This window comes from Cervus canadensis, chromosome 13 (assembly GCF_019320065.1).
Source record: "Cervus canadensis isolate Bull #8, Minnesota chromosome 13, ASM1932006v1, whole genome shotgun sequence".
Taxonomy (NCBI): domain Eukaryota; kingdom Metazoa; phylum Chordata; class Mammalia; order Artiodactyla; family Cervidae; genus Cervus; species Cervus canadensis.
The window spans coordinates 36,170,799-36,195,047 of NC_057398.1; the positions used below are offsets into that span (position 1 = coordinate 36,170,799).

Genomic DNA, 24,249 nt, shown 5'->3' on the forward strand with positions numbered 1-24,249 from the left:
GGAGATACAGAGAGACAAGCTTCCTGCCTTCGCGGAGCTCATTATGTTCTATAGGGTCAATGAATAGACATGTAACTATATCATTTCAGACTGTCGTGGAATCTATGAAGCCAATAAAGGAAGGTAGAGGACTTGAAAGTAGCTGTCGGGGCACCAGAAGGAAGGCATGGGAGTGTCCAAGGAGGAGACATTTGGTTAAATACCTGGCTGAGAAGGAAGAGCTATCCAGGACTTCTTCCCTGACACCCTATGGTTAAGGCTCCATGCTTGCATTGCAGGGGCTGCAGGTTCAATCCCCGTCCCTGTGTGGGGAACTGAGAGCCCATGTGCTGGAAGTAATGGCCAAAATATGAAATTGATTTTTTTAAAATCCTGCATGCAGATTAAGTTTTAAAAAAAGAAAAAAAGAGCCAGCCATCGCAAGGCTGAGAAAAGAGCTTTCTAGATTTGTGTGATGCATGAAGGTGGGAATGAATCCACTTTAGAATAAGCTCCACTTTCAGGCTTTTGTGACTGAAGGATAGTGAATAGGAAAGAAACTGGGGAGTCATGGGCTGGAGAGGTGGGCCGCCGTACCAAGGAGGATCTTCGGGAACGAAGCCATCAGGGCTGCTGCCTGGAGGGTGGGCTGACGTAGGAGGCCAGGGTACAGGAGGCAATCCCAGGAGACCCAGTGTAAGGACACAGTTCCTGATGCAAAGACTGGTGACTGAGACCACTTTACCAGAGTGGAGAAGTTACAAGGACATCCTTGCTGTTTTATTCATGAGCAGCGTGACATTTGTACTCAGAAGAAAAAACAGAGAGAGGAGCACGGACCTGTTATTAGACCACCTCGATTTCCAGCTGGGGTTCCATCATCGGCCAGCAGTGGGACAGTGGTTCTCTGTGCCCCTATTTCCTCATTGCCAAGTGGGGATAATAACAGTACTGACTCATGGACTTAGTGTATGTTAGGATTGCGCCCAGTGCATCGTGAACTCTCCGCAGATGTTATCTATCATTATTAGAAGTGTTACATTCATGAAGCAGGATTGCACTAACACTGTCAGCGCGAGAAGCTGTTCGTCTAATAGTCACAGTGAAACTAGTTCTGATGCTTTTGAGGAGAATAAAGAAGAGAAAGGAAACAACATTTATTGTGTTTCTCTTTACTGATTTTGAGGCTCTTGGGTAAATCATGTAAGTTTTCTGACCCTTAGTTTCTTCCTCTTTAAAATGTGAATAATATTATCACTCAGTTCTAAGGGCTGTTGTGGAGATTCAGTGAAAGACAACCCTTCACACACAGTTGTACTGTGTGGTTAGTCGCTCAGTCGTGTCCGACTCTTGCGACCCCATAGACTATAGCCTGCCAGGCTCCTCTGTCCATGGGATTCTTAACACTCAACAAATCTCATCTACCAGCAGAGCTCTATGACAACAACGTGGATGTCCCCTCACTGACTTGAGGATGAAAATCTGCTCTTCTTTCTTATAAAATTGTGCCAGAATTCCTGTTCACATTGTGACTTTCGGTACTTTCTGTTTTGCAGACAGACGATAGGTTGGTGTCAACGGACGGATTCATGCTGAATTTCCTTTGGGTACTGCAGCAACTTAGTACAAAGATCAAGTTAGAGACAGTCGACCCCACGTACATATTCCACCCAAGGTGTCGGATCACGCTTCCCAACGACGAGACCAGAGTGAATGCGACGATGGAAGATGTGAATGACTGGCTGACTGAACTTTGTGAGTGATGTGTTCACTGTTAGGTCATGAAAACATCACCCTTCTGTTTTCTTTTAATTAAAAACAAAAACGTAGAATAGATATACACATCCTATATGAGAAGGATCCATTTGGACTCAGCAACATTCCACAGTTTGAGTCTGACACCAGCTAGAGCGTCCCTGTCTGTCACCTCCCAACTCCCCCCAACCGCTAACTCCCTCTTGCCCTTGCTCCTGTTCTCCATTCTTAGGGTCAGTTTTCATTGACTCCTGTCCCCTTAAAACTGCTGTTATGGGATTATCAGGAAGAGAACTTTAATATCTTAATAGCAACTCTAGTTCATACAAGTTGCACACAAGGAGACTGAGGTTCCAGAAGGTGCCCAGCGCACCTAGACTGTCAGTCAGCACATGGCAGCTGCTGCTCAAGTGTCCTGAGCTGAGCCTTGGGCTCTCCTCACGGTACCACACTCCCTGGTCTGAGCTCTTCCTTCCAGGTGTTTCATCTGGCTACAGTTTTTCATACCTGTCAGTAGTAAAGGGAGCAAGCTCATTCTTTCGGGAAACAGAAATTTAGAAAACAGAAAAGTAGAAATGCAAGAGAAATGGGTGCCATATTTTATGTTGCCAGATATTGGGTTTGAAAGTGATTCCTGAGTAGAGGGGGGAAAAAATCCACTTAAATAAGTCCAACACGGGCTTATTTACATAATTTAGTACCATTTTGAGGTTTAACAATGATGTGTTTTTTTAATTTTATATATTTTTTAATTGAAGGATAATTGCTTTATGGAATTTTGTTGTTTTCTGTTAAAGAAAACAACAAGAGTCGGCCATAGGTATACATATGACCCCTCTTAAATCTCCCTCCCATAAGAGTGACGTTTGAGTAGTAGAAATGTTTATATAAAAAACACCAGGAAGACACATCATAAAAGATCATTAGTGTCCATCTGTGTAAACATTTAATCAGATAGAGCAGAGTATGTGATCATTAAATGCAGCTCACAGGAAATCTGTTTTTCTTAAAATAATACTGTTTAATTTTTAAATGTGTCCTTAAACTTCTTGAAAATTCAAGTGTAATTTTGTCTTCTTAATTGCACTCTTTGCTAATACAGTCATGTGATAGATTTTATTGCTGGGATTTTGTGCTTTTTCCTAGATGGAGATCAGCCTCCATTTTCTGAGCCGAAATTCCCTACGGAATGCTTCTTTCTCACCCTGCACGCCCACCACCTCTCAATTCTGCCCAGCTGCCGTCGCTACATCCGCAGACTGCGGGCCATCCGGGAGCTCAATAGGTATGTGTGTGATGCCGTGTCCTGAGGTTGCACGAGCCACCACTCCTTCTCACAAGCATGCAGTTCCCTTGTGACCAGCAGACTTGAATGTGAGGGGCGTGTATGTTACAGAACACCATCTGCCTCTCCTACCACATCCATGGTCCTTGGTTGGCCAGAGTTCTTTACAAATTAAGGGACCCAGACTTAGATTTCTTAGAGTTCCCAACCCTTGGAATGTGATTGAGACCTCTGTGAACTTTTTCTACTGGGCACCTTATTATCAGAAGACACTTTAAAGGATCTCTTGGGTCCTAGACATACCCCTCTTTCCCAGGACTGTGAAACATTAATTTTGGTTTCCCTTAGTAAACAAGATCATTTACTCATACCAACATTGCAATTCACTTTATTTTTTGCATGTTGTCCTGTGGCATAAGAAGTCAAAAATGGCCAGATAGTAGCTTCAATTTCCCATTCATTAACACCATTGTTATATTTCTTAATCTGAGCATTTCTCCCCATGGATCAACACCTGCGAACAAACCAAAGCCTCAGGAATAGGAGGCAGACATTTTTTTGAGCAGATGAGCTGTAATAATAATGGAGCAGCCACTTCCGCCGTTGGTTTGGTCCAGGAGTGCTGTAGTAGTGTCTATATCTGCCTTGAACTAAAGTAGAATTAATCACTGACTAATTCTAATCATTACTGGTAGCTTTCTAAAGTTTTTTTCCCGACACATAATCTTCTTGTCTGTAAATGATGACAGTTTGTTTATGTCATGCTGCACATGGGCTTTCTGTAGTTGCAGCTAGTAGAGTCTATTCTGTTGTCGCGTATAGGCTTCTCATTGCAGTGGCTTCTCTTGTTGTGGAGCATGGGCTCTAGGCTCATGGGCTTCAGTGGTTGCAGCTCCTGGAATCTGTAGAGCACAGGCTCAGTAGTTGTGGCTCATGGGCTTAGTTGCTCCAAGGCATGTGGAATCTTCCAGTCTTCCTGGACCAGGGATCAAACCATTTGCCCTGCATTGACAGGTGGTTTCTTATCCACTGTACCACCAGAGAAGTCCTTTCTTTTCTTTTTCATGCCTCACTGCCCTGGCTACAGTTTCTACTATAGCCTTGAGTAGAAATATTGATAGCTTTCTTGAAATTTTTTTATTTAAGTTAATGGGGGAAGTTTTTTGAACATCTTCTATTACCAGATAAAGAAATTCCCTTTTATTTTGTGATTTTCTAAAAGATTTTTGTTCTTAATTGGAGTTGATTTTTATTAAATGCATTTTCCATCTCTGTGAGGAGGTCAGATTTTTTCCCCCCTTTATTTTATTCATGTGGTTGAATTATATAAGTTGGCTTTCTGATATCAAAGCAATCTTACATACTTGGGGAAAAACTCAACTCTGTGTTATTGCTTTTATATCTCATTGGATATTCAGTTGCTAATATTCTGTTTAGGGTTTTTGAGCCTATATTCAAAAAGAAGATTGACCTGTGATTTTATTTCTTACTAAGAATTAAGTAAAGTCTCTCAGTCATGTCCGATTCTTTGCAACCCCATGGACTGTAGCCCACCAGGCTACTCTGTCCTTGGAATTCTCTAGGCAAGAATCCTGGAGTGGGTTGCCATTTCCTTCTCTAGGGGACCTTCCCGTCCCAGGGATCGAACCTGGGTCTCTCGCACCGCAGGCAGACTCTTTACCATCTAAGCCACCAGGGAAGCCCAAAAGTGAGTCCTTCTCAAATTTTCTTATCAATCTTATGCTTGTCATGTAGAATGAATTCTGAAATAGTCCCTCTTTTTATATTTTTTGAGGTGTTTATTGTGTAAGAGTTATTTCTCCCTTTAACATTTAGAAGCATTGATGAAGCTGTCTGGGCTTAAAACTTTCTTTGTGGGAAGGCTTCTAAGTTAGGTATTTTATTGTTAATAGACATAAGACTGTATAGATTTTCATGCCATCTTCTGTCAGTTTTCCCGTGGTATCTGAAAGTTTCAAAATGCTTAGGCATTAAGTTATTCATAGTATCTTGAGCTGTGGATTATATAAAGATAGGTTTTTTTTAAGTTTCAGATTCCTGGAGTATTTGTTCCTTTATCTCTTGTTATTGATTTCTAGCTAATTTCTACTGTGTACTTTGTACTTTATTGAGATCTACTTTGTAGCCAACATTTAAATTAGTAAGCATTCCATAGAAGAAAAGAACTTGCAGGAATTCCCTGGCAGTTCAGTGGTCAGGGTGACTCACTGTCACTGCCAAGGGCCCAGGTTCAACCCCTGGTCTGGTCAGGGAACTAAGATTCCACAGTCAAGATAATAAAAGTAAAAAGAAGAAAACTCACATTCTATGTCATTTGTTGCAGTGTTTTACATATATCAATTGAGTCGTTTGTTTATATTTTGTTCAAATTTTCCTTCTGTCTGCTGCTTTTATCAGCTTACAATATCAGTTATTGAGAGACTTATAAAAATTTCAAACTGTGTTGTATCTGTTCCTTCATCCTGGAATGGGTGGCATCCTGTGGTCCCATCATTCTCACCGACTCTGGAGGATACATTTTCAGTGACACCATCTGCCACCTGCCCTCCCAGCCTACAGGGGGAGTCAGTGCCTTTCAGAGATGTTGGTGTTCCCCTTACCTGTATATTTTTCAGTGCTGTGATATAAGAAGTGTCTTCCAGGACATAGTTAGGGCATGTGTGTGTTTTGAGAGGGTGGTTTTCTGAGCTAGTCATATATAGTAAATCTACATTGATATTCCCATCTTCTTATATTTTTAACTCCTTCTTCTGAATTATCTCAAGGAATTCTTGACAACTTCATTTAGCAGAGATCACTGTGAATTCTAGGTTTTAGACAACCAGCTGGGCACACAGAGCCCGTCTTGGTTACCCAGAATAAGACTGAATCAGAGCCTCTGGGAGTTGTATTCATGTCAGTGAATTTATCACCACATAGGAGTTTGTTAGCATGATGCTCTGTTGCTGATCAAGGATGTTCAGAATCTATTCCCCACTTAGTGCTGAATTGCTGTTACTGCATATATAGTAAGTAGAATAATAGTGTCCCAGAGATTTTCACTGGGCTTCCCAGGTGGCAGCAGTGGCAAAGAATCTGCCTGCCAATGCAGGAAATGCAAGACACAGGTTTGATCCCTGGGTCATAAAGATCCTCTGCAGTAGGAAATGGAAACCTGCTCTAGTAGTCTTGTCTGGAAAATCCCATGGACAGAGGAGCCTGTTGGGCTACAGTCCATAGGGTCACAAAGAATCAGACATGACTGACTGGCTGAGCACACAAAGATGTTTACATCCTATTCCCCCAGAACCTGAGAATGTGTCACCTTGCATGGTGAAGGAGACTTTGCAGATGTGATTGAATGTAAGATCTTGAGATAGGGAGATTTTCCTGGATTATCTGGGTGGACCCAGTATATCACAAGGGTCCTTTCAAGAGGGAGGCAAGGGAGGCAGAGTGAGAAAGGAGATGTGATGACAGAATCAGACATCAGAGTGGTGTGGGTCCACAAGCCAAAGAATGCAGGCCCCCTCTGGAGGCTAGAAAGAGCAAGAAAACACTCCCCCCTAGGTTCCCCAGAAGTAATGCATATCTGCTGACCCACTGGAGATTTCTGGCCTCTGGAATCCTAAGGCTATACTTGTGCTGTCTCAAGCCAGTAAGTTTGTGATAATTTGTTAGAGCAGCAATAGGAAGCTAATATAACATATTAGCAAGTCTGTTTGTTTGTTTTTTTCTTCTAACATAACTTTGTAACTGGCCCTTAAGGACAGTGATCTACTCCAGCCGTGGTGGAAGCAATGAAATGTGGTGGGTTGGGACCTTAGGGAAACCGGCATCATCCTGCAGTGTGACCACTCAGCTACAGTCACCACAGGCGCTGCTGCTGCTCTCAAATGAGGCTCAGGAGACTGGGGGGGGGGGGGGGGGTGCCTGGATTCTCCAGAACCCCTCCGTTTGAATTCTTGGAATCCCAGCCTTCTCTGTGACGTTCAGATAAGAGATCCAGTGAGGTTATGGATGCAGTCTGTGTTCTCATCTGGTGCTCTGTGTGGACCAGATTCTGCTGCTTCACGGTCATCCTGGAAACGCCCTGACTCACTAGCTTTTCCTTGAGGTGAGATCTTAAAACCGGGAACCTGTAGTTTCCTCGTGTGAATGCCCCAGTGTCTTCACGCATAGCCACTCCATCTCTTCATTCCCAGAAATCAGTAGTGGTTGTTCATGCAGCTGTTTTTCCACCGAGAATCTTGGGCTTCTGGTGTTACGCCCTCAAATGCTCAATGAATCTTTACCACTTTGAAACCAGCCCAGTTGAAGAACTAATAATCCCAGAGCCTGTTTTCCTTGAGGGTCTGTTACCTGCAACCTCTTCCTGCCAATAACCATACAGGTTACTATGTTAGCTTCTTTTTGTTGCTCCAGCAGATTACCATGACCTTCGTGTATTAAAATAACAAAAATGATCGTCTTAGGGTTTTGGGGATTAGAAGTCCTAAAACTGAGGCTGCATTCCTTCTGAGGCTTTAAGGAAGAATCTTTTTTTTTTTTTGCCTTGTCTAGCTGCTAGAGACCCCTTGGCCCACAGCCCCTTCCTCCATTTTCCCAGACAACAGTGTAGCATCTTCAGCTCGCTGCCTCTCTGGCCTCTGCTTCACTGGTCACCTCTCCTTCTCTTCTCCCTCTTCTCTGACTCCCTCTCCTTCTCTTCACTCAGACCCTATGAGGACATGGGACCCGCCCAGACAATCCAAGACAAGCTCCTCATCTCGAGGTCCAAACCCTTAATCATATTTGCAAGGTTCCTTCTGCCATGTGGCTTCCCTGGTGGCTCAGAGGGTAAAGCATCTGCCTGTGATGCAGGAGACCCAGGTTCGATCCCTGGGTTAGGAAGATCCCCTGGAGAAGGAAATGGCAACCCCACTCCAGTATTCTTGCCTGGAAAATCCCATGGACCAAGGAGCCTGTGGGCTACAGTCCACAGGGTCACAAAGAGTCAGACACGGCTGAGCAACTACACTTTATGCCATGTAAGGCAACATATTCACAGCTCCTTGGGATTAAGCTGTGACATCTCCTTGCTCGTGGTGGTTGGGAAGCCGGGGTAGGGGTGGGAGGCGGGCACTCTGTCTACCATGTCATGTTCCAGTTGTAGACAAAGGAGTCCACTTTATCTGAGGTTAGTAGAAAAAGGGTTATTAAGGCTGTTATTTGGTTTATTGAGGAAGGCCTGGAAAAGAGGACTCCCAGAGCTCTCCTTTGAACTGGGCCTGCCAGGAAGCTGCTTCAAAGTTTAGACTCTGTCAGCACTTCAGCCAAAACCCTTCCACACTGTGCTTCCAGAAGACCCATGTGACTAATCTCTTCACTGTATTTACTTCTACCTCCAATGAGGGTTCACCTCTTGGTAGGAGCTAGGTCATGTGCAGAAGTGCTGGCCACAGGGGAGTCTGGAAAATAAATATACTTTTGAAAAATATATCACTGGACTTCCGTAGTGGTACGGTGGATAAGAATCCACCTGCCAATGCAGGGGAGAGAGGAAGATTCCGCATGGTGTGGAGGAACTAAGCCGGTTTGCTACAACTACTGAAGCCCATGTGCTCTAGAGCCTGTGCTCCTCAACAAGAGAAGTCGCCGAAATGAGAAGTTACGCACTGCAACTAGAGAGTAGCCCCTGCTCGCCACAACTAGAGTAAAGCCCGCATGTAGCAACGAAGGCCCAGAGCAATCAAAAATGAAAAAAATATATATGTATCAATGATACAAAAATATGTATGTATCATTGTGTAGTTTTCTACACCATGTTTTGATAGAATGGGTTGAAATGTGTTAAGTGAGGCAGCCTTTAAAATATGCAGCATATTCCATGATCAGGGAAGGCTTTACCTCAATGACAGGTGATATTTGAGGAGACACTTGAAGAGAGTGCAGGAGTAAGTCACAGAGATAACCTTAGAGAAGAACATTCCAGGCAGAAGGGAAAATGCCTAGTCAAATTGTCTTTTGCTTTGGGTAATTGAGTAGGCATAATAATCTTGATTTTTCCTGAGACTTCATTTTCTCCTTCCCAGAAAAACAAGAAACAATATTTCCTTCCAAAAGTAATAATTACTGTATTTCACCAAATCTAAAATGCCATCCACTTTTAAGATATTACGTTGGGAACCAATAGAAAAGATGAACGCTGCCAACATAACCATAACTTCCTATCAATTTTAATGATGCTTATGTAGTGGGGGAGGGAGAGGGGATGTATGTCTGAGAATCAATGAAATTGTGAAGATGAATAGATACGATGGATGATGGATCTGTGTGTCTTCTTTCATTTGACTGTTAGTCTTTAATTTCAGAACTGTGGAAGATCTGAAAAATAATGAAAGCCAATGGAAAGACTCCCCACTGGCAACCAGACACCGTGAGATGCTGAAACGCTGCAAAACCCAGCTTAAGGTCTGTATAGTTAACGGGGGTAATTGTGGATCAGCCTCACAATAGGAATTTTCCCACCAGAATATGCGCCTTTAATGAACAGTTTAATGTCCTCATTCTTTCCTCATTATTCTTTTCCCCCAAGATAAAAATGGTACATTTAAATGCGTGTTGATTGTTTCTATGTATATGTAAATCTCAGGACCAAAAATGCATAGCTTGTGCCAGTAATTATATGAATTCTTAATGGATCTTATCATCCTTGAAGATCATCTCCCTTTCCTTACCTCACGCAAGATGTTCCCCCTCTGCTAACCCTGACTCCGCACCAGAAACACACACACTCCAGTTTGTCCAGCCTCACATCTTCATGTTTGACACAGTGGATTTGTGGTAGTGGAAAGCTCTCTTTCCTTTGCCCCTCATTCTTCGTTGAATTGAAAATGATCCATTGTATAGAACCTAACTGTAGATGGGAAGATTTCTGCTTATAAACATGGTGGTGGTGATTTAGTTGCTAAGTTGTATCTGACTCTTGCAACCCCATGGACTGTAGCCAGCCAGGCTCCTCTGTCCGTGGGATTCTCCAGGCAAGAATACTGGAGTGGGTTGCCATTTCCTTCTCCAGGGGATCCTCCTGATCCAGGAATTGAACCCAGGTCTCCTGCATTTACTGGCAAATGATTTACCGACTGAACTATGAGGGAAGCCCTTATAAACATATAACGAAGCTTATAAACGTGGCTAAAAACAAACACTAGCTAAAGTTGTACAAGGGAAGCACAGACAGCAAATGTATTCATTTTTCTGTGTTTATGTTCAGATTACAAAGCTGAATGTTAGCTGGCTATGTTTTCTGTTACAGTAGGATGATATGCAGAAATTTTACCTGACTTAGATTTCTGGTACAAGTTAAAAGTTTCAGTTTTATTTACTAATGGAGTAGAAACCTCTTTGAGAAGCAGAATAAGCCAGGGACTCTTTTCTGGGGTCTGTAGACCCCTTAAGCACTCCAGAGAGAGGTTTCAAGAAGTCTGGAAACTGTTGACATTTATATGTAATGTGTGTGCATGTGGATGTTTAATCTCACAGTGATCCTCTGAGATGGGTGTTACACCCTTGGTGAACGAGCATTTTGCCCAAGATGAGCTCAAGTACTGACCTGGAATTTAGATGTGAATATGTCAGGCTCCTTCTCAGTAACCACCACTGACTCCCAAAGGGTCTCTCTTGTCAAGTTTTTCAAATATGACAGTGATGACTTAGCCTTTTCAGCACTAAACTATGCCCAGTGGTTCGCATGGCACACCTTCTTAGAGCAGAGGAAGCTCTTGAGACACAAACAGCATCTTACAGCCCATTAGTGCTAATGCTCTGGAAGCCCTAGAGCAGGGGTCCCCAACCTCCAGTATCTAGTGCCTAATCTGAGGTGGAGCTAATGTAATAATAAACCTAAAGTTCAAAATAAATATAATGTGCTCAGATCACCCCAAAAAACCATCCCCACCCCACCACATCCCACTCTGGAAAAATTGTCTTCCACGAAACTGGTCCCTGGTGCCCAAAAGGTGGGGGACCACTGCCCTGGAGCCTAGATTTCCCAGCTCCTGGCCCGTGCCCTGCCTGTGACCACACATAGGGACTTAGCCACCAGCTAATCTATGAATGGGGACATACCTGCCTCCACAGAAACTGGTACGATGCAAGGCCTGTGCTGATGCTGGCTTGCTTGATGAGAGCTTTCTGAGAAGATGTCTGAACTTCTACGGCCTTCTCATTCAGCTGCTGCTCCGCCTCCTGGACCCTGCCTACCCGGAGTGAGTTGCTCTGTCTTCCTCCCCGTCTCCACTCGTCCAGGCCGTGTTGTCTTTATTGCTCTACAGAGCCGACACCCAAAACCAAGACCTGGGATAATGTAATCAGGAATGCATTTCCAGATTGTACTTAGATAGACTATGAAAGTAGTGATGTTAATAGCTGTTTTCTCTGAAATTAGTTACAGTAGTGAAGGACTGTCAACACTTCTTAGGTTAATTTTGAGAGAGTGCTTTTTGAAAATTGGCTATAAAATCTTTGATAAAAAAGGAAATCTATGAATTGGAAGTGAAAAGTTGGGATTAACAGGATATTGGGCCCCCCCGAGCACTGGGTCCAGGCAGACCCCTAGTCAGTTCCAAGAATGAACCGAGAACATCATGGATCTCTTTATCATCACCTGGACAGCTCCTCCAGACAGCCATTTTTGTTTTCTTTGTTACAATTTTATGGTTATTATGAAATCTCCAGATCATCAATGTTGGGGAGGTTGGCCAAAGCCAGCTGCAGGAATGGAAAATAGTATTTAAAGTAAAAATGTCCCCGATGGTAAGAATTGGAATTCTAAACCAGTTCTGCCAATCCTCAGAATCTATATTCGTTTTTGTTTAGTCTCTTAAGTCGTGTCCAACTCTTTTGTGACCCCATGGACTGTAGTGTACCAGGCTCCTCTGTCCATGGGATTTCTCAGGCAAGAATACTGGAGTGGGTTGCCATTTCCTTCTCTAGGGGATCTTCCTGAACCAGGGATCGAACCTGGGTCTCCTGAATTTGCAAGTGGGTTCTTTACCACTGAGCCATCAGGGAAGCCTCAAAGTCTATATAGGTACAGATTATGGCGTTGATTACAATCATTCACATAAGGAATTATGGAAGAGAAAGAAGAATATATAAAGCAGATGCCTTCCAAAGAATCAAAAGTTGCCTTTTGCCTCTAAATGCAAAAGCGTTTATGTGTAGTATTAAAGATGAAATTCAAACATATAAAAGCAAAGAAATAAATGTGTGGCTGTATTGTCTTAAACAGTTTGAACTGCATAAAATGACCAAACATGACACTTTTATTTCCTTCGCGTTTTATTTATTGCATTAACAGGAAACCAAGAAAAGGAACAACATTCACGTCCACCTTAGCACATCCCCATCTTCATGATTCCCTGTTCATTTCTGGTTGCAGTTTCTTTGCCTGTGCACTGTTTACTTAGTTGTATTATAGAATGAGAACTTTTTGCAGATGAACCACTTATTGTAATTGTAGTGTTCTAGTCCTCATAGTTTGATGTGTCACGATTTCACTTTGTAACCTATACTTTTCTCTCTTTGACAGTGTAACACTGCCTTTAAATTCAGATGTCCCCAAGGTATTTGCAGCATTGCCTGAGTTTTATGTAGAAGATATTGCTGAATTTTTATTTTTTATTGTACAGTAAGTCCCATTCACATATTACATATTTATAATATGTTTTTATATTTAATGTACACATTGTATTACAAACCTCCATTTGATGCCACTGAATGCTGCCCAGAGACTGGAAAAATAAATCCAGCTGTGGCACCAAGCCAATTCCAATAATATCTCAAGACAGAAGCAGGATTAACAATGCTAGTAATAATGTACTCTGTGAAAATTGAGTTGAATTTTTAATAACTGAGTATGCGTTTCTGAGAAACAGAAGGAGAAACAGTTTATAAATATCTGAGTGAACATTCAAAAGCCAGAAATACCCACATCTGTATTTTGTACCAATATTTTTCTCAGCTGTAAAATTAGAGAAAGCTTACAAAGAAATAGGTTGAGTTTATAAGCAGTATTTGAAATCTGAAAAAATGAAAACTCCATCAAAATATTTTTTAAAGTCTTTTTGGTCGTGAAGATCTTTTGTAAAATTATGATTTAATTGTAGCTTCGGTTTATTTTCCAAGACGTAAGTTAATGTAACATGCTGTGGTCAATAGACACAGTGGGTTTGAAATCCTATCCAGTTATAATGTGAATAGTCACCTTAAAATCAACAAGTTAAAGTCCTTCAGCAACCTGGTTCCTCAACCTATTCGTCCCCTTCCTCGCCCAGTCAGAAGCATCCACCCACGTTGGGCCTCTAGAAGCTTCACTACCTGTCCTTCTCGCCTCTCTTCAGATACTCTCCTCAGGTGCTTTACGAGCCCTGCACTCAGGATATTGTGATGTTCCTCGTCGTGATGTTGTGTAACCAGAACTACATCCGAAATCCGTATCTGGTGGCCAAACTGGTAGAAGTCATGTTCATGACCAACCCTGCTGTTCAGCCAAGGACCCAGAAGTTTTTTGAAATGATCGAGAACCATCCCCTCTCCACCAAGTTGTTGGTCCCTTCCCTGATGAAGTTTTATACAGGTAACTTTCCTGGTGTGTACAGGTGGGCAGGATTTTCTGAAACCAGCAGGTGAAGTTGTTCTAAACCTGCTACCTAATCTCCTAGTGTCCACATAGAAGTATCACCCACTAACCCACCGCCAGCAGTACAAAAACTATTGGTTATTTTCCGCTCAAGTTGTGGAAACATTACACTGACCACTCTCTTTAATGCATACTAGTCACTGATAATTCAATGGAATCCATAAAAAGGTAGAGGGGTTACATTGAGACCAAACTGATGTTTTTATCTGAAATTACCTGGTTCATTTTATATTTGATTGTGCTAGGTCTTCATTGCTGCACACGGGCTTTCTCTAATTGCAGCAAGTGGGGGCTACTCTTTACTGCGGTGCTCAGGCTTCTTCTTACAATGGCCTCCCTTGCTAGGGCACATGGACTTCAGTAGTTTCAAACCCATGTCCCCTGCATTGGTGGTGAATTCGTAACCACTTGCACCACTAGGGGAGCACTACCCGGTTCATTTTATTTATTTATATATATATATATTTTTTTTTTTAAGGTGTTTATTTTTATTTTGTTTTGGCCATGCTCTATGGCGTGTGGGATCTTAGTTCCCCGACCAGGGTTTGAACCCGTGTCTCCTGCATTGAGAGCATGGAGTCTTAACCACTGGACCACCAGGGAAGCCCCTACCCGGTTCATTTTAATTTCTAACTTACACCATTAGTTTTGCAAACACAAAGTTTCAAAACTGTGGGTGCAACAGGGAGGTGGTTAAAAATGCTTATTCTTGGGACCTCCCCCCCCCACCCACCCCCCGAAACCAATGGAATTAGGATCTCTGGGAGTCTTCACTCATTCACTAATTCTATACATTTATCGAATGTCTACTCTTTGCTGGGCACTGTCCTAGGTGCTGGGCGACACTGGTGAACAAGATTGAGAACATACCAGACACTCTGCAAGGAGGTCTTCCTCTTCTGGTTGAACTTTATTCTGAGTTTCCATTCGTAGTTTGGCTTTTCAACTGCAGATGTATTTTCATAAAGCCAGTTAGTTACCTGCAGGCCACATTCACCTGTTTTCTACCAAAGGCACATGATTGTACTAATGGGACAGTTTTTCTCCTGTTGTATATTTCTCAGGAAAGGAAGTGTGCTGTCTATCTTCTTACCTTCTATTGAACCTAGCACACTCTGGGCACTCATTTAGCAGAATATACTCACCTTGCTCTTGAAAGAAACCCCAGCCTCCATGAGCACAGTCCCTGCTGTTCACAGAGGCAGCAGTGGATTGAAGGTTCTTCTGTGTTCAGTGACAGCCATCCCTTCTCAGTTGATCAAGACCTGCTTCTGCTCATTTTGAGATGGTGCCCATATTTCTCTCTGCTTCTGAGGCTCAAGAGTCTATCTTCTTCCGCTTCGTCACTATTACCTTGTGTCATCTCTTGGAAGTTTCTCTACTTCCCTAGTCTACCTGTATCCTCTTAAACCTAAAGAAGTCCACAAGCCCCTTGAAGTTTTGTTAACATGCTCACCTTGGCAACAGAGAGCACTCCTGGGTAAAAGGCCCTTGCTTGGCTTGCCTGTCCTTTTCTTAACCTCTTATCCCTGGTAGGAGAGGACCACGGGCCATTCAGGTACAATTGGTGCATCAGCTGTTTACAGAACAGGACCTCATATGGTACCCTGCACCTGTCAGGCGTCACTGAATTGAAGGTAATCTTAAATTTATTTTAAAAAAAAATGATGAGGTACCTCTTTTCACCTATCAAACTTATATTTAAGATGGGAATACCCAGTGTTAAAATGGCTTTAGAAAAATAAACTAATCTGCAAAAGCCTATTTCAGCCCTTCTGTCACTAGTATGCAGAATCAGTGCTGTGAAACTGAGAATGTAGGTTGGTAAAGCGTTTCTGGAAGGCAAATTGGCCATCCACACCAAACACTTTAAATAGTGTTCCTATCTGGGGACTTCCCTGGCAGTCCAGTGGAGAAGATTCTTTGCTTCCGCTTTGGACAGCACAGGTTCAATCTGGTTTGGGAACTAAGATCCCACATGCTGTGGGGCACAGCCAAGAAATAATAATAATAAGGAACACTGGAGTAACAGATTATCTGTGTTGGAAGCAGCCATTCTCTGTCCCTGGGGCTGGGGGAACCAAGGGAAAAGGCTTGGGGTTATTGGAATCTGGTCACTCAAATGATTTCCTAAAGGAAATCAGCTCTGAATACTCGGTGGAAGGACTGATGCTGAAGCCGAAGGTCTAATACCTTGGCCACCTGATGGGAAGAGCTGACTCACTGGAAAAGGCCCTGAAACAGGGCAAGATTGAAGGCAAAAGGAGGAGGAGGTAGCAGAGGATGAAATGGTTAGATAGCATCACTGATGCAATGGACTTGAATTTGAGCAGACTCTGGGAGAAAGTGAAGGACAGGAGAGCCTGGTGTGCTGCAGTCCGTGGGGTCGCGAAGAGACAGGACTTAGTGACTAGACAATAACAGCAGCAACAAATAGTGGAAGTATTAAAAAGAAATTCCTGCCAGTTGTAGGTCAGTTAAGTAAATTATCATTTATCCATCCAATGGGTCCATGTGAGCCTTGAAAAATAGTGTTAGTTACATTAAATGGTTAAGTAATAAAAAGAAAGTGCCATTAATGGGACAGTTTGTCAACTGTGACCACCTTTTGGTACACAAACATATATTACAGATAAAAGTATGGGAAGATATGCACCAAAATGTTAACAGTGAGTTGTTCTGTTTTTGAATGGTTAAATTGCGTGTGGTTTTATTTTTCTTTTTTAAAAAGTTATCTAATGTCTTCCATTATTCTATAGTAAACTTGTGTTGTTGGTATTGAAAAAACAAAAAAGATGTCAGTTAAATGCATTTTGTACTCAGTTAGTGCGCTGGGCTTGTCAGTGGCTTTGGGATAAAGGACAGGCTAGGCCTCCTGCCTGTGAGGCCCAGGGTGGGGCGGAGGGGCACCGTAAAGATTCCAGGAGCGGGTGGATGAGTGGGTGTCCTTTCTCCTTTCTGCCTGGCCACCAAGCAGCATGCCCTCTGGCCCTGGACCGCCTCTGTAATCATGGGTGGATGATAAGATGATACCCGTGCTAATAATAACTGCTGCTTATTGAATATTTACTAATCCTTTCACTTAATCCCCACAGCAGTCCTCAAGATGGGTGCTATAAATATCTCCCTTGTACAAATGAGGAAACTAAAGCTTAGAAGGGTCTTGAAGCTCACTGAAGGTCAGCAGCCAGTGAGTGGCAGCGACCTCAGCAGTTAGGCATTAGCACAGGTGCTCCACCTGTTCCCCAGGGCCCGGCGCCTGGGGAGCCCCACAGTGGGCATGGCAGACATTCCCCTACGTGTCCAGCAAATCCACATTAAGTCCTGCTGGTTTAGGTCTTGGCTCCTGAGCACGGCCAGCTCTCAGACATGAATTACAGCTTGATCTCTGAAACACGCTCCTCTTTTACACCCAGAGAGGGTCTAGCTTAGATAGTGCCTAAGGTCAAATGTTTGTTCCAAAAATAAAACTGAGTTTCAGAATGTGAGTGAGTGTGCTCAGCCGTGTCCGACTCTTTGCAGCCCCCATGGATTGTAGCCCTCCAGGGTCCTCTGTCCATGGGATTTTCCAGGCAAGACCATTGGAATGAGTTGCCATTTCCTACTCCAGGGGATCTTCCCAACCCAGGGGTCAAATCCACATCTCCTGCATTGCAGGCAGCTTCTCTACCACTGAGCCACCAGGGAAACCCAAGTTCTGAAAAAAAAAGAGTATTTTATTTGTACTACAGCAAAGGTGGTACTTCAGGACTAGCACTCAAAACGTGGCTACTCAGAACCAGGAAGGACACTGATAACCAAGACAGCTTCAAGACCATTCCCTTCCCCAAGCTGATCTGAGTCAGCAAAGACAGTGTTAGCCCAAGTAGACTTGGTCACCAGCTCAGCAAATACGCATGGAGCTCCTACTACACCTCAACTCCGGTGCTGCCCCTTGGGCCTAGCCGCGCGAACGCCAAAACTCCGGCCACTGCCAGTCAGGCATTCTGGCGTGAGAACAGACGTGGAACCAGTAAATAAGATACTTTCAGAGAGTGGGTGTGAGGGGGGGCCGGTGCTAGTCTTTTTTTTTTTTTGATACTGCATCACTTGGCACGTGGGATCTTAGTCCTCTGACAGGGATTGAACCCACACCTTCTGCAGCTGAAGCGTAGTTTTAACCGCTGGACCACCAGGGAAGTGTCGCCAGCCTGGTGTTACTTTTAAGAAGCACAGTCAGGTCTCCAAGGAGATGACTTTGGAGTGATGTTGAAAACAAGGCTAAAGAGGGACCCCTGAGAAGATCTCAGCCACAGTATGGCAGGCAGTGAGAACAGCACATGGAAAGGCCCTTAGGGCCCCGGGCAGCTTATTGAATCAAGACCTGTGAGCAGGAAGCAGGGATCTAGAACTCTGCAGGTCTTCTAGAAATAGGACTTGGAACAGACAAAAAAGGAGAAATACCATATGATATTCCTTATATGTGAAATATAAAAAGAAATGATACAAATGAACATACAAAACAGAAGCATTCACATACTTATAAGAAGAGTGTATGGTTGCCAGTGGGGGAAAGACAAGGGGAAGGGATAGTTTGGGGGTTTGGGATGGACTTGTACACACTGTTATATTTAAAATGGATAACCAACAAGGTCCTACTGTATAGCATAGGGAAATCTCAATGTTATGTGGCAGCCTGGATGGGAGGGGAGTTTGGGGGAGAGTAGACATACATATGTAGGGCTGAGTCCCTTTGCTGTACATGCGAAACTGTCACAGCATTGTGAATTGGTTATATTCCAGTACTTTGGCCACCTGATGCAAAGAGCTAACTCATTGGAAAAGACCCCGAGGCTGGGAAAGATTGAGGGCAAATGGAGAAGGGGGTGACAGAGGATGAGATGATTGGATGGCATCACCAACTCAATGAACATGAGTTTAAGCAAACTCCAAGAGATAGTGAAGGACAGGAAACCCTGGCATGCTTCAGTCCCTGAGGTCACAAAGAGTTGGACCCAACTTTGCTACTGGACAACAACAATAAAAGGTTTAAAGTTTGGGGAAAAAAAAGAACTAGGACTTGGGGATTATATCTTGGACTGATGCAATTTTGAGGGAACATTAGCAATGAACTTTTTGTAATGTTGGGAGAGATGTATGAGTCCTAAGTTCACGGTCATTTCTTAGTCTGTACTGTGTTCAGGATACAGGACAGGTGTTCTGGGCCATTTAGAGCACAGACGAGGCTCGTCAGCCCTCTGTGTGTTTCTCCCATAGACTCCATTAAGTCAGCCCTCCATACTGCAGTTCACACTTTTATACAGTTAATAAAATGATGTTTAGTTCAGCTTAAAGAAAGGTGCTTTTAGATCTTCATGCTAAGGTACTATCCTTTTTTTATCTTTAAATAACTTCTTTTGTTTTTAAGTCCCTATTAAGTATTCATTGGGAAATACAGAAGATAGAAAAAAGAAAATAAAGCTCGTTGATAATGTCTGCACTCAGAATCTCTGTTAACATTTTGCTCTGTATCTTTCCAGTCAGCTTGTATCTCGCATGTGCAAGTGTGTGTATTTTTTAATATGAATCGACCCAAACTATATATTTTCTTTAGTAGCCTGTGGTTTTATGTGCGTGTGCTCAGTCGTGTCTGACTCTTTTTGATCCCATGGGCTGTGGTGACGGAACTTTCCAGGCAAGAAGACCGAAATGGGTTGCCATTCCCTTCTCCAGGGGATCTTCCCGACCCAGGAATTGAACTCGTGTCTGCTGCATTACAGACAGATTTATATCACAAATACCTTTTTGCATTCTCTCTTAGGCATTGGATTATTTATATTTTCTTTTGTATAAATAGTACTTTAATGAATATCATTGGAGATCAGTCTTTGAACATGTTGTGTTTTTATTCCCGCCTGCGTTTGTAGTGTCTTGCATCTTTTCCTTAAGTCCGTTGTCTTTACCTGACAGTTTTCCCTCTTTTTAAAATTTGTCATGAGTTCAGGAATTTCTCATGCTTAAGCTATTTGTCTTTTTATAAGAAGTTTGATCTTTGTTCCATTTTAAAAGCTACAGGGATCATGATAACTGGTAAAGAATGACGAGTACATAGAGATTTACTGTGCTTTTCTCTAGTTTGATACATGTTTTAAAATGTCAGTTATACAAAAGTAGTTAAAGTAATAATCAAATTCAGTATATATGTTGCCCTTAATAAAATTTAACCCGGTGTTTTTTCCCGCTCAGGGAAGTGTTGTGGTGTTTCTATAAACTAGTAACTGTCAGGGGAGGTATGATAATTCAACTCTGGTCATTGGTGATGCTAGCCCAGTGATGCCCAGCGATTTTCCCAGACCAGTTCATTTTGTTACTGTGTCATTGCCCTCCTTCACTGTGACGGTCTGTCTTCAAAACCACTTGTAATTTCTCTTCTGCCTTACGTATGAGATAGAGACAGAGTTGTATCATGTCTCTGATTTTGCAGATTCGTATTACTCCTTAATGTTACAGCAGCAATAGCTGCTTTTAGAAAGGTAAGAAAGTCCATACCCTTCAGTCCCTTGTCTCTCTCCCGCAGACGTTGAGCACACCGGCGCCACCAGTGAGTTCTATGACAAGTTCACCATTCGCTATCACATCAGCACCATCTTTAAAAGCCTTTGGCAGAACATAGCTCACCATGGCACCTTTATGGAGGAGTTCAAGTGAGTATTGGGCCCCTAATGTCACCACTTGCCTTCTTGCAAATCAGAGAGAGAACAGCCACTTAAAAGCTTTCCCAGCTGGTTCTTGTTGACTGTTTGGTTGGTCTCCTCTAAATTTTCCAGATGGTCCTGCTAAATGTGAGCAGGATTATCAAAATCTCTGCCTGCCAAACTTTGCTGAATTTTAGATTTGTCAAGATACTTTGGGCATAACATACGTGGAGACAGAATCTATTCTGAGATGAAGTGTTATGTTTTTTGGTGTTTCTTGATTACTGTATTACATGAATTTGCAGAATGGCTCAAATGGGATCTTCTAGCACTCTTTGAATATGTTGAAATCAAGCTTTAGAGTTAGAAGCATTAGGAGGACATCAGGTTCAAAAGCAGCTAGTATGAAGGCTGTCATTTGAAATGATGTTCTTTGTAGAGAGGGCCTAGAACTTGATGAAGTTTGTCTCATTACCAACCTGAAGTTTCAGTGACTGCTTAAACCTGGACATTAGTAATGCCATCTAAGTTACTTAAAGAAAAGTGCAGCAGTGGAGACACAGACATAAAGAACAGACTTGTGGACACAGTGGGGGAAGGAGAGGGTAGGACAAATTGAGACATATACACTACCACATGTAAAATAGATAGGCAGTGGGAATTTGCTGTATGATGCAGCAGGCTCAAATCTTTGATGCAGGGAGCTCAGATCTGGTGCTCTGTGACAACCTCGTTGGGGAGGGAGATGAGTGGGGGAGGGAGGTTCAAGAGGGAGGGGACATATGTATACCTGTGACTGATGCATGTTGTTGTATGGCAGAAACCAACACAACATTGTAAAGCAATTATCCTCCAATTAAAAAGAAATTTTTAAAATAAAGGTGCTTTAAAAAGAAAAGTAGATGAAAATGTTGATCTCTTGAATTAATCTTAAGAACCATCTACTCTGATATTTGTAACCCATATTCAATCCTTGATCAAGCGGAGCTGTCTATTGTTAACTGAATTACCATTCAACAGTGGAAGTATGGCCAGTGGAATAGCCATTTCTTTGATAGCTTCCCACAAAGTAAACCCTTTAGGTTAGTTCTTTCTTTCCATGAACTGCTCTTGTTGTCAGAAGTGCATGCCAACCAAAGCTTGCAGTGAGGTTAATGAGCCTAGGAGACCAGGCCTGTCTGCAGCTCCATCTGCATGGTGCTGATTAGGAGTGTTCATTCTGAATTTCCCGTCTCCTGATATCCAGGCCTCTGCCTTTGGTAACAGGTACTTGTCTTCCCAAGGCAAGATGCCGCTGCCTTCTGATTTCCCAGCAATAGATCCTGAAGAGTAGTTCCTCTTTTCTCTCCTAATCTGACAGGTCCAGAATCTAATAGGTGGACCAAGCCATCTCAGCTCACCGGTAGTCTGTCCATTATAATAGGATTTACAGGACAGTTCCGAAGATTGGAAGCTTCTGTTTCTATAAAGACCATTAATATCGTACAATAAGTGTATTCCAGCTTCCAGTTTTTCTTCAGTGTGTCTTTCTTTATGAAAAAGATTAACTGTGTCATTAGTTCTCTTATCTGTTATATGTGGGTATTTGTGCTTTCCTTATATCTTGGTGAGCTTAAGCATATTTTTTCTAGTCTGGAAGAGTGTTTTCTCTACTTAAAATTATTTAGGGAATGAGCCAGGGAAGTGCTGGTAACCCACTCTCTGGAGCTGGGGGTGCTGGAAGTCAGCACTTGCTGGTTTTCCAGGGTGTCGGTACTTCTACTGATGCCAGAGTTGAAGCTGCCAAGGGAATTTGCTCACAGAATTCTAGAATGTTATTAGCAATGACTCTGAGGAACCTTGCCAGGTGGCTCCAGCACATCACTGGAATGAGCTTATCACAGTTAATATAAAAGAATCACACACTCTAAGGGGAGATGCGGGGGTCCCAGCATCAAGTTGTGTCGAGGCTGGTGGCTCTGCGGAGTGAGGTGGGTAGCACTTGGGTGGAGGCCATTTTTCTCCGGGACCTGCCACCACATTCGCTGCCAATAAACGTGTGACTGTGTCCTGTGTAATTGCTTTTTAGTTCTGGGAAGCAGTTTGTCCGCTATATAAACATGCTGATAAACGACACGACGTTCTTGCTCGATGAGAGTCTGGAGTCTCTGAAGCGGATCCACGAAGTGCAGGAAGAGATGAAGAACAAAGAACAGTGGGACCAGCTGCCCCGGGTGAGGACTTGGTGCAGGTGGCCCAGGCGGAGCCCCACGAGGAGGGCTGCCTCCTCCAGTCTGAAGGCTTAGATGTGACCGACTGGCCAGCACTTGTTATCTCCCTCCTGTGGGCTTTTGGGAAATTCGAGCGTGGGTTTTGAGTGGGAGAGACCTTAAGACATGACTTAAAGCCAAACAATGAGCCGAGAAATCTTTCAGAATGTGTCCTAGAAACTTCCTCTGTCTTTTAACTGTAAAGGGCTTTTTAGGGAGAAGAGCTTTTATTGTTTGAATATGTTGATGAATATTTAGGAAAGTAACTAGGGAATAAATCTCTAGAATTCTGTCTGCTAGACAAGAATTTGATTTGATCTTCTGTAGACAACTGTGTGAACAACCCTGAAGGACTCTGATAGAGTGTTTTTCCTTTCAATAGATTTTGCTTTTTTTATGTTCAGTTATAAATAGAAAAGAGGCTTGTCTTGCCAGGTTCCATGAGAAATGCTTGCTGTGCCGGCGGCCGCCTACAGCCGTCTCCTGACATTTATTGCAGTCGTTTAGGTGGTTCCCTGGTCAGTTACTGGGCGCTTGACAGCTATTGGTTGCCTCATATGTTGGCTAGTTCTGCTCCTGGTCTTGTTAGATTCAAAATCAGAACTGCTTTCAGAAAGTAGGGAGGGCTACTTTTTCTTGACTGGAAGTAGCATTCTCAAAATGAAAGTTATTGAGGTTCTAAAGTCGTAGAGTCAAAACTATCTTGTGGTGGTGGTTTAGTTGCTCTGTCTTTTCCAAGTCTTTATGTCCCTGTGACTGTAGTCCACCATGCTCCTCTGTCCTCAAACGCCAAGTGTTGAAGCACATTGAGGAAGGTTTTCATTCCAAGTATTCTCACAGCTTTGATAAGGATTCTACACTTTACTGTAGCCAAAGTGCTTCAACTACAGACTTCACCCGTTTGGGGGGCTTCACCCAGAGTCCATGATTTCTGGATTTGTCTGGAGTCCATGCCAACATGCTCCTCAAGCCCCTGTAATTGTATTTGTGAGATAATGCAGTGGTTGTCATCTTTTTCCACCCTCTAGATACACTTTGTCCTTCTCATCCCTCATGTTCATTTTTAAACACACCTTAAACTGTTTTGCTCCAGGGCCACCAAAACGCTCCTCCTCTGCTCTCTATTTCACACAGGCTGTAGTCAGCCCTGCGCCTGAGCCTCCACAGCCCCAGGGGGCTCTAAGACATCCTCCAAAGCTTACCAGTCCTTCGACTCCAATCTGGCCCGGTCCCCCAGCCCTTGCAGAATGTGTCAGGGAGACCGATGAGCTCTAGTTGAAAGACCCTAGCTTTGGAATCCAGCGGACCTGGGTTTGAGAACTGGTACTGCCACTCATTGAGTTCATCATCTGTTTCCTGGCCCATAAGTCAGAGGTAGTTCCTGCCTTGAGGAAAACTGAGGAGAGATGGTGGATGGCGAGGACTGAGTTTAGGACCAGCCCAGAGAACGTGTTCAGGATGTGCAGCTCCTGTGGTTTTATTTGCCTTGAGACACTCCTGTCCAAAATGCTGTACTTTCCGCTGTTAGGTATTAAACTCTTACCCATCCTTTGAAGGAGGTCTTGTCCAAATACTTCCTCATAGTTGGCTTCCCATTAGGGGAGCTGCAAAGTCTCACCTTTC

The 24,249-nt window shown here is 43.2% G+C and overlaps 1 protein-coding gene and 1 non-coding gene across 4 annotated transcripts in view; both read left to right on the forward strand.

Annotated features, from left to right (window-relative positions):
* The window catches only part of UBE4B (ubiquitination factor E4B), a 124,660-nt gene that overhangs the window by 85,911 nt on the left and 14,500 nt on the right, over positions 1-24,249 (forward strand). For all 3 annotated transcript variants that reach the window (XM_043486389.1, XM_043486387.1, XM_043486388.1), the window contains 8 exons: positions 1,536-1,734; positions 2,881-3,019; positions 9,373-9,472; positions 11,141-11,268; positions 12,594-12,692; positions 13,405-13,640; positions 20,260-20,386; positions 22,446-22,590. In XM_043486389.1, coding sequence (XP_043342324.1) covers positions 1,536-1,734; positions 2,881-3,019; positions 9,373-9,472; positions 11,141-11,268; positions 12,594-12,692; positions 13,405-13,640; positions 20,260-20,386; positions 22,446-22,590 — 1,173 coding nt within the window. The remainder of the gene's footprint in view (positions 1-1,535; positions 1,735-2,880; positions 3,020-9,372; positions 9,473-11,140; positions 11,269-12,593; positions 12,693-13,404; positions 13,641-20,259; positions 20,387-22,445; positions 22,591-24,249) is intronic.
* Positions 7,841-7,913, forward strand: TRNAH-GUG. The gene has a single exon. It is a non-coding gene; the product is annotated as a tRNA-His (tRNA).